The following is an 11,791-nucleotide window of genomic DNA, read 5'->3' as shown; positions in this document are numbered from 1 at the left end:
CTCGACTGTCTAAAACAGCATCATATTATATTTACTTATCCTTATATTTACTTAACCTTGTGGATATGGAAACTGTTGCTAATGCTGCCATCAACTGCCAATTATATATTGGTCAAACAGAATTTTCTTAATACCATTTTTCAATTTTGTACATTTGCTTGTCAAAAAAAAATTTTGATGTTTATAAAACAGGTAATTTATTGTGCTAAAATTCTCATTAACTATAATGATTGTTTTTTTCTGGCCAAGCTCAAATTTTGGTTTTTCAGCAAATACGACACGTTTCTCATGAAAATTTTGTTTCTGGGATTTGTGATACTTTATTTGTTTTTTAATAATTTAAAATAAATATTTCAAGGTTGTCAATAAACGCCCTGTGATTAATCAATGAAATACTTATATATTTTTTTATTATACTGAATCCGTGAGTCAAATATATCAACAATGCCCTGAAAAAAGAGTAAAATGCTAGAAATTGAAATTAACAGGTAGTCAAAATTAAATTCATCACATCGAATATATATTGAATATATTATAACGATTGTTGAAATATTAAATTCGTTTTTATTCCGTTGCTGCTTGAAGAAATATTATTTTATTTATGATTTTTAGATAGATGTTTTATTCAATAGTAATACAACTAACCCCGTTTTTATTGGTAGGAAAGCACCGATGGATATATTTTTATCTTTTGTAAGCACTTAACCCTTCTTTTATCTGTCATTTTATAATGAAAAGCATGACGTTTTCGGTGTAATTTTATCTTATGAAACTTGAATACCCAAACAACCGCATTGTTCGGATTGTCGTCCGTATCTTATGGCTTTAAGTATGTATTTTTTTATTATTTTATAAAATAATGCTAGTAGCCGTATATGATGTTTCCAATAATCTGTTATGATACAAAACCAACTGCCTTCTAAAAAATTAATTTATTGCAGAATGACAGAAAACAGTTTATTACCAATAACAATAGAACTTGCCGGTGGAGTAGAGCTACTTTTTGACAAAATAAAAGTACGGCAGGTAATGAAATTTATACTTTTTTGTGTCATGCTAAATAAAATATTCATGAAATTGTCTGAGAACAGTGGCGTCTTCAATTTTTCAAAAGATTCTTGCAAATCGGATTTACTGAGGTCCTCTTTGTGCAAACTTAGAAATAATGTCTTCTTTCAAATCACAGATAACATGTTCAATTTATTGTATACTTGCTGTACCTGGCCACCTGTTGCTGTCTCAGCCTGGTTAAATAAAAAAAATAGAAAGAACACATTTCTTATGTGCAAAATTTCATAATGCTCTTCAAGTAATAAAAATATTACAAATATGTGTAGCAACAATTCAATAGAAAACTTTGAAAATGTAATGTGACAGCCCTGTCAAGAAGTACGCTGTCCGCCATGAGCCATATTTAGTATTGTGTGTGTTGCTGTTCAACAAATGGCGGTCTATAAAAGGTGCAATAAAAGGTCTTTAAAAGAAAAAAAAATTAACTTGTCATAGATAAAAACACTGATAAATAAAAACATGCGGGTATTGAAATGCAATGTAGTGTCAAAATTTTCAAAGAAATCGCTAAATTACTTATGATTTAAGATTATGAACAAACAAATGTTCTTATAGATTTAAATCATGTTTGTGATTCTTTTTTAGAATGTATCAAATAACACAAAAGCAGGGCTGTGAGTCTATGTTTTCAAGTGTTGTATTTTCCACTTTTTGATACGCGTGAAAGTTAAAATTATACCTATTGAATGTAAACTAACTAAATTAAATTTTTTACTTCTATTGAAGGTTGAACTGCCGCCAATAAATACATTTCTGAATGCATCATCACCCTCAAAACAATGGACCGTCAGAGATCTCTTAAAGTGGATGGAGAAAAACATTCTTCGAGAAAGGCCCGAACTATTCCTTCAACAAGACTCGGTCAGGCCCGGAATACTGGTTCTTATCAATGACCAAGACTGGGAACTATGCGGAGGAGTAGACTATGAAATCCTACCCCGGGATTCATTTCTCTTCATATCAACCCTTCACGGAGGTTGAAAATACACATAAGATGTCGAAGGCGGGGGCTGCCCCCACTAATCGAAGCTCACTTAAAATGAAACAATGACTATTTTAAGATTTTAAGTGTGTCCAAATACTTTTTCACAAAATCTGGATTATCTCCAATTACAGGAGTTATTTTCATTTTATTTTTTGACATCTCATCAAGGATTTTTGGTTGTCAATAATGGGTAGAATTGGTGAATGTTACACGTGTGTAAAGTAATCACTTAAACCAGCCTATGATGGTCGTCAGCCCCGTAAATGCCCAGACTTCCAGATTCTTCTTCATCTTTGATGAGATGTCAAAAAATAAAATGATTAATTTATCCAACCGGTCTTCTACAACAGTGTTCCACAAAGTTTTTCTATTCAAGGTACACCTACCAAATTAAGAAATTTCAGAGGTGCATATTTATTTTTAATATTATGTTTTATTCGAAATGTGAGCCTACTTAACTGAACACAGGCTATCAAAATTTGGAGCAATAGTGTCATTTTCACAAAACTAGACTTTTTTCGCGGCTCACCAACTAATCACCACGGTACACCAGTGTGCCGCAGCACATACTTTGCAAAACAATGCTTTACAATGCCATGATCGCCAGGCCGGCCATACAAAATTAACTTGTAAATATGGTCATCTTTATGCTTGTTTGTGACCTATTTCAAGTGGTACTTTTAATAATGTAAAATATGGAGCATGTATGTACGTATTCAACACCACACAGTGTACATATTTGGTAAGTCTTCATAATATCATTTATATATAAATTTACATAAATATATATTTTAGATTTTACTTTTCCTAAAATGTTATCTACCGGGAAAAGCCTTACTATACCTCGTAGTACCTAATGGGTTAAATCCTTTTCTTCAAACCTCATCCACACCCAATGGTGCATAGGACACTGCATCATATAAATGCTTCGTTATCTTGATTGTTAACACATGAAGGAAAATTATGCCATCTGTAAAAACCTATACAAAAATAGTTTACCCTCACTATTTTGAAATGTATAATTTTTTTTAATATGTATTTTTATATATCTGTGTAAATAATAAAAATTAGGCTATTTTTATATTTACCTGTGTTTTTTTTATATTTTATTTATATATATTATTTGATTATTCCGTAAGAAGGTTGCTTTTTTGAAATGTATAAATACTTATTATTGTCATTTCAAAAAGCATATTGTTTTATGTTAAAGATGACATTTGTATTTTTGTTCTGTAGGATTTCAGTACTAGTATAAAATACTCCGATCAAACATAATTAAAAATTAATTATTTTACTCCATTTGTACACCTTTTTTTACTTAAAAATTGTGTGTTGCTAGTGTATAAAATAAAAGCTTTATTTTTCTATATAAGGAACTCTTGTTACTCAATCTGAATCTATGGAGGAAGCCCTCTACTATATTTTAAATAAGGAATACTAGATGGTACAATGGTAGGGGTCCAAGTAAAATGCCAAGAATTATTATTGTAAATTGTATGGAACTAACCACTGAGATATGGTAGGAATGAATTTGATTTGAAATTGGCTCCTAGGTATTGCCAAGCAGATGGACTAAAATGGGCATATATGAATAATAAAAAATGGATCCCTACTTGGCTGATATCTGCATAAATTTTTCTATTCATAATTTGACTTTGCTTTTTCATTGGATTAAGACATTCTATTTGGAAATGAAACTCATTACACCCATTACTCACTACAAATTTAAATAATGGGCTATGTAAATTGATTAATTTTTCAGAAGCGAAAGGTTACTTATTATTTATCAAATATGTTTTTACTTTGCAATTTTTCATGTATATATATTTTTTTTTTAAAGAGAAATAAATCGTTTTTATTATTTATAAAAATATTTCAACTTCATACTACATATTTCTGTAAGCCTCATTTTTAGAAATAGGTATCAAATTGTGGTAGAGTGGATTCGAACCGAGAAACTCTGACTTAAGAGTCCGTGACACTAACCACGGGACCACAACCCGACTCATCATCTCTACTATCACTGATATCAGTACAAATCAAAAAGTTGTATACGATTCTACTAATTTTTTTTATTTTGCCAGCTGTTTCCACTTGTGGGGCATTATCAAACTGTTTGGCAATAGTTTGATAATGCCCCACAAGCAAATGGAAATATTAAATTTGTAAAGCTGGTGATAAAACTAGATTCTCTTGTTAAAATGCCTTTGTCATACTGAGTAGATTTTTCTTAAATGTACTCTCAAAACATATTCACAATATCACTCGTTCGCATGCTATGATGTAAAAAGATTTTATTATAGTCTCATGGATTATTTGTCTCTTTGCCAGCCTTTCATCTTTTATGAGACTCATCAAAGAACTGTTACAATCTATATTTGGTACTGAAAATGTACTCAGTGTACATTAGTTGGTTCTGTCATTAATTTGGGAAATCACTGTGAACATTTTTAAGCCTTTCAGTGTTGCCTTACTGCAACTTATAACGCCATCTATGATGTCACTTTGTACGATCTATTGTAATGGTTTGAGTCTTGGTTATTGGTCGTATTCATGTCTATGGTATGGTGGCGCTACTGATAAGTTATTCACAAACAATCGAAAATCTTTTTGATTTGGCATACATATTGTAAACTTTAACGAAAAAGAACTTTTTATAAATGTTTGCATTCTTACTAAATGATGTTTGTCAAATATATGTATGTATATACAGGACTTTTTTTCCATGTAACGCGATGGAATGGCGTTCTCGCACCTTTTTTCGCTGTTATTATTTTTTTAAATCAATTAGACGCAACAATGTTTCTGCTTACATAATTACAATCTTTATTTATACAATTCCTAAAAATGATAAAATATGGTATTGTAATGAATATTTAAATGATACTTATTTGTTTTTTGTTGTAAAAAGCTTGACATGAAGCGAGTTCCGGGACCTTTTTTTATTTAAAAAAAAAGCTCTGCATAAATATGTATATTATGTGAGTTGTAAGAGATAATATCATACGATATGCCCTCGCGCGTCGTCGAGTAGAATGTCGTGATAAGGTTGAAAATTCGCATAAAAATTTTATCGCATTTTTACCGTTCCAAACTCTGCCAACTCCCTTTTTTCTGAAATATATATACTTATTTATGTTTTTAGGTTACGTTATTATGTTTAAATTATATTGAAAAAATCATTATTTATTATATATATATATATATATATATATATATATATATACACACATATATGTATATATATATATATATATATATATATATATATATATATATATATATATATATATATATATATATATATATATATATATATATATATATATATACATATATGTATATATATATATATATATATATATATATATATATATATATATATATATATATATATATATATATATATAAATATATATATATATATATATATATATATATATATATATATATATATATTTTTTTTTTTTTTTTTAAATAAAATATTTAGATATTTATCCGCTTATCTACGACCTTGAACGATGACATGCCCATGCGTTATCCAATAACAATTTATATACAAATGGCACAAAATTAATGACCCTATCAGAAGATGTTATAATTTTTGCAAATGGCGTAGTACGTCAAACATATTTGACATTTGTGAACTAGACAGCTGCAGTATTGATGAAACGGGCACAAATGTGTATCAATACTGGCGGCAGCCACTTGACGGATATCATCTTTACTTTACAAAAAATAGGTTCAAATAAAGATTTCCATCACTCAAAATATATTTTTTTTTATTTAGTAAAAAAGTTATTAAGAAAATAAATTGGATTATTATTTTTTCGGCAGCCTAAATCCGTTTGTATACTGCAGCTGTCTGTTTCACAAATATAATTGACGTACGGCGTCAATTGCAAAAATCAAAACATCTGCTGATAGGCTGTTTAATTTTGTGCCACAATATGTAATATAAAAATTTAAAAATCTCAAAGCCATTGATTTTTTTGGATAAAACTTACATTTTATAATAAGTGATTACTGATTACGATTAGCTCGTCAAAAAATCTTTTATGACGTTAAAATCGAAGATATGATCTTCTTTGATAAAATAATGACATGGGATAGATAAGTGGGTGATGAATTTAAGATTGACGCACTGACAGAAGAGATTTGATGTGAATAAAGTGTAAAAATCACCATCCGGCCCAGCCTAGAGGAGAGAGTGAACACATTATCATTTGAGCGACAGAATTTGTCGATTCCATACATACGAGTACTCATTATTATATTCTTAAATACATATGAAATACTACAAAAAGTTTTTTTGGAACAAATAAACTTCGTTTAAGAATGAAATTAGATGATAACAAGTTTTTATTTTATTTATTAATATCTCAATGTAGATGAAGGAAAAAACGAAATCCAAGCCATTTACAGGACCTGTCAATTGCTGGTTTAAGTGACCAATGTATGCTTTGTAACGTTTACGATTCTATCCGTGATGACAAATCGTAAGCTCCGTATTTATTCTGGGCATTTGCCCAGACTTAAAGACAAAAATTTGTATGTAAATAATTGCAAAGTGCAGCGAATCTACAATTTCGGAACTAAAATTTGGACACACTCAATATATTGTCAAATTATTTCATTTATATTCTCTTCTGTCTGCAGTTACACACATTATGGATTAAGGCCTTACCTGCAATAATAAAATTCAATAAGCGTCCGGCTGCGCTGAGAGCCAGACATCACTTCACGCCCATTTTTAAAAAATAATATTTATTTGACTTTTGTTTTGTTTTTTAGGATGTTTATTGAAAAAAAATTAAAACCATATGTTTATTCCGAAAAAAAATATTTTTTCATTATAAAAACGTTTTTTCAGATAAATTCAATTACGTCAAACGTTACCTGGGTTTAAAGAAAATTAAGTTGCGATTTGTCGAACACTGGACCTTAAAAAACGATATGTAATATTCAATTACACACGAAACCACTCTTCAAATAACGGTCCGTTTTGTTGGTCAAGATCAATTCAATACTAATGACATTGAAAACAAGTTTTATTTTATTTTATATCACTGATAAGTATTTACTACAGTGTTTCTCGGCTTCACCTTCACGTATAGTGTAATCAAGGATACTTTTTTTAAGTAGAAATCTGTCAGTTGAAATTTACACAGTATGTATCTTAGATGGTAAAGTAATAACATCATGTTTCACTGCCAACTCTTCGTTTTCAAATACATACTCGAATAACCAAATAAATTCACTTATTTATTTTTTTACAAAATTTTTAATAATATTAGTATATAACAACTCACCGAGATTTTTATGTCTACCAGTTTCGAGACGTACCCGTCTCTTCGTCAGGACAATTACTACCACAGCATGCAAACAATACCACCCTTCACCACCACCATAGCACCTTGTTGTTGCAAGTAACTTGGCAATTGTAAACCGTTTTCTGTGAATAGTGTTAAGTACTTATCTTTATGTGAACTAATTCGTTCATACTTACCACCCTCATCAATTTCATAATATTAGTATATAATTACTCACCGGTGAGTGGTTATAGACTAATATTATTTACATTTTTGTAAAAAAATAATTAGTAAAAATGACTAACCACAAAGTAAATGCTATACATATTAATAATACAGAGAATATAAATAAATTCACATACCATTGGATTTTCCCATGTTATTACGACGTTCAAAGTACCGAGTAACTTAATTACGGGTTTTATATGTACAAATTTACGATTGGGATAAATCGCTTAAAACCTGTTGCAGTAAAACTTTGTATTTGATATCAACGCCAACGTCTTCTTTGTAATTTTGATGCAAAAATGTCCAATAAAACTTGTCCTTAACATCTCCACAATTTTATAGTTCTCAAAAAAATAATCCGTGGCTATTTTTTGTTTGGTTAATGATTTGGAGATCCCTGATTCGATTCTTAGAGGAGTCAAAATTAATAGTGATTTTCTACTACAACACTTAATTAATTATGTTATAAATAACTCTCTAGGTTAGTACCTCCAATGCTTGACTGGTCACATTGCTTTCAAGTAATTAACGATCAAGATAACACCGCTTACGATGCATTGCCCTATGCACTATTGGGTGCGAATAAGTGTTTCAATGATAAGAAAATTTCAAAAAGGTATAAAACACTCCTCATCATTCATCGTTCACATTGCCATTTAACTTTACGACCGCTTTCAGAATTACTATTCCATTAAAACGAAAGACTATAGTTGACCTGACGAGGGAATGGCAATTCCGAAACCAGTTCTCGTAAAGTATGGTTTTGAGTTTTATTACATAAAGTCAATGATAAACGATTGATACGTACATATTCGTACCTACACACACCTAAAAATAACTGAAAATGGGTCTTCTGTGTTTTATTTCTACTTTCCTATCGTTTCGGAGAGTCGAGAATATTGAAAGTATTGTGTTTTTCGTATTTCTCCCACCATGTAAACAAATTAAGCGTTTTTTTGTGCATGAATCAATCGCAATTTCTTTATAATTGTGTACATAGCAATACAGTATCCGAGAACAGATGTCATACATCATGATGTTAAATGTTTACCTAGCGTTAGAATCACTTTACAGTAGAGTTGTTCAACTTTTTGACTTGCTTGGGCCAGATTTTTTATGTTTGATCTGGTAACACTGATGATAGCTAAGAAAACGTTAACTATTATATTTTATAAACATTTTTCACATGTTTCACTAGTTAAAATTTCATTTATAAGAGTAAAACGTTGAAGTTAAATGAATTAGGTGATTGACATTGAAATATCGTTTTCGAAGCATTAATACTAAGATATTTGATTCCATGAAAGTATGTACTTAGTTGAAATTTTCATGAATTCCTGAGATGTTTTTTTAAATTATTTTTCATATAAGTATGTATATTTTTTGTTTATACAATATTCAACTTTTTTATCTTTCAATAAAACGTATTTTTCTTTATGTCATGAACAAAAAAAAATGACATTGGCATAGAGTCTATGCCAATGTCGTTTTTCTATGCCATAGACTATGCGTGGGTATACAAGATACATAGTTATACTATTTACTATATTGTGTATTATAACATAGTAAAAATACGTTGAAAATCAGAAAAACATAAAAAAAACTACAAAAACAAAAAATCAATGATTCCGGTTGAAAGTTTTATTGATCGAATGATTTTTTTAAAAAAAATAGCAATCGACAAATTAATGTAGTTGCTTTCAAATAACGATGAGATGAATAAGACATGATTGTAAAAGTGAGTGGATATTTTTCCCCGAAAAAGAAGTTATAGAACTCCAGTAAAGAGACGTGATAAATAAGAACTTAGTCACATCGTAGCTCCATGCATTCAAGTTTAAGTAAGTACATAGTTGTTTATATTTTTCGTCGAAAAATCACAAAGTTTGTTAATTTACGATTTTATTTTGGGCCGCATTGGTAGCCGTCCTGGGCCGTATGCGACCCGCAAGCCGCAGGTTGGACACGTCTACTTTACTGCGATCGATGGTGTTATTCGTGTTCCGACGATTAGGTCGAACAAATATGACGTACGGGTACGGCATTCTGCCAAGTGTAGTTTTTTTTATTGGTTTCCAAATTAATAAATTAGCCTTAGTATGAACGGGGGGAATGATAGTGGGTGGGTAATGAGAGTCCTTATAAAATAAGTGATCATCAACTCTCAAATCACTCGGAAACATGTGCAAGGATGTATAGCATATTCTGTTTATATAATATTATATATCTTAAAAATAATAGTGAATGTGTATACTAAACAATAAATTAATGAGGTTTATCCTTAGAAACAATACAATAGATACAATGGATGCAGAATTTATATCAATCAAGATTTATCACATAATTAATTTATCTGTCTTATTCGTCTTGTCATATTTCCTAAACAAGACACCACTAAACCTGATAGATCTTTATACCCTATTACCTTTAATTTAATTAATGAGAATATGTATCTTGACAGAAAAAAGCCATACATATTTTCCATAAACAAGTTAGTGCAATCGACAAAACGGTTTAAAAATAACACTTTGTTCTAGAAGAACTCCGAATTGTATTTCGAGTCGATTAAGTATACAGTAATTTATTCACACAGTATACAATAAGTTCAATACTACCTGTTTGGCAGTGTGTACATTAATAATTGTGTGTTTACATAAGCAATTCAACCAATTCATGTGAAGAAATATGTTGCTGCTTATAACTTCGACTGTGAGGACTAAGAATACCAGACTCGTCACTTCTATATAAATATTGAACTTTAAGAAAAATACACCATGACCTTAAACTGAGATCCTTCGTTATATGAAAAAATAAAAACCATAGAAACTGTCAATAATTAAAATATGTATTTTAAAGAAGTTTTCATTTCAGTCAGTAGGGCGTACGAGTACGAATTATACCTTTCAATCAAAAATCACATTTAAAACCGACTAATTAATGATCAGCATCATATGTATGTATGTATTGTCTTGCTCCGAAGAGTAGTGGTAAGTGCTCTTAGCTATCGTGCTGGAGATATCGAATTCCATCAAAATAAATATTTAACGATTTTTCACTCTATCACAAAACCTATTAAAAATATATTGAGAGCTGGAAATAAACAATACGCAACCAAATTTTGCACTGATTAGCGTGATTCGGTTTAAACGATTAAATTAAAAACCGGATCATGTAACAACTTCATTATTTAATTCGGTATCTTAATTCGATAGCCTATATCTACTTTGTATGTATTTTACATGACTATGTTATCCTTGGAATTGTTACTGTTAATTCTTCTGTCTTTTTTGCTAAAATCTATATTATTATCCAATATATTTATTATGTGTATGTACCTGAGCCAAAAATATAGAAAACCTCATTTGTATGAATATTCTATCTACCCGTTATCTTGTTTGAGTAAAATATAAACCACTTACCAAACACAACCTAACTACTTCGGCATAACCAATTTCTGAGCTCTTTTGTTATTGTAAATATGTAAATGCATAGCTTTATGCTTAAATCATTATTCATTGGTCAGTTCCGAGAAAAGATATATCAGTTTACAAGGTAACTAAATTTAATCGTTTAATCAATTTTTAAGATTGTTTGGAGCACGATTATTTTAAACATTGCAAATAAACATATAAAATTTTATTTTAAATAAAAAAAAGTAAGATAATAATGAAGCTGTATGTGCTTTTATGATTTTATTCGACTGAAATGTCGTATTACTTAATGCTCCCTATTATTTTATCGCGTCCAAATATTATTAACATAATATTGTTATAACATAATTACAACACATTTTTGTTTTATTTTTTCAAATAAACGAAATGCCATTACACAAAAATGTATCCTCATCATGCGTCTATAATATGTAAAATAGACGTTTAATTCGAATTGATATAAGTACTCGTATATTTTCAAAATCCGCCACATCTTTTCAAATAATTTTTAATGGTAAAAAATAGATGTAAATCAAAACCAGCATTACAGAAACACGAATCGTCCTTGAAATAATTGTATCATTGTACATACATTTCGTGAGTTTTTTCAATACGCATTTTATTTTAATTTTAATGATCGGTCGTTGTAATTTATCGTGGATACATTACTTTGTCGGATCAAAGATCAAAACGTAGTTTTCTTATTCGTTTTTCAGTCTTGATCCTATGTCGCAAAACGAGTAATGAAAATTACTCACCGGAAA

At 29.6% G+C, this 11,791-nt stretch overlaps 1 protein-coding gene across 1 annotated transcript; it reads left to right on the top strand.

Moving 5' to 3' along the window:
- Window positions 1-734: 734 nt before the first annotated feature.
- On the top strand, window positions 735-3,865 carry Urm1 (Ubiquitin-related modifier 1). Its single transcript, XM_088266394.1, has 3 exons — window positions 735-829; window positions 942-1,026; window positions 1,798-3,865. The coding sequence occupies exons 2-3, from the start codon at window positions 943-945 to the stop codon at window positions 2,050-2,052; spliced, it is 339 nt and encodes a 112-aa protein (XP_088122520.1). The 5' UTR covers window positions 735-829; window position 942; the 3' UTR covers window positions 2,053-3,865.
- The last annotated feature ends 7,926 nt before the right edge of the window (window positions 3,866-11,791 follow it).

Source organism: Brachycentrus maculatus, unplaced genomic scaffold (genome assembly GCF_059751285.1).
Source record: "Brachycentrus maculatus isolate JH-2025_06_01 unplaced genomic scaffold, ASM5975128v1 h1tg000267l, whole genome shotgun sequence".
Lineage (NCBI taxonomy): Eukaryota > Metazoa > Arthropoda > Insecta > Trichoptera > Brachycentridae > Brachycentrus > Brachycentrus maculatus.
Note: the sequence above shows the minus strand (reverse complement) of the source record. Positions and strands in the feature narration are given on the sequence as shown.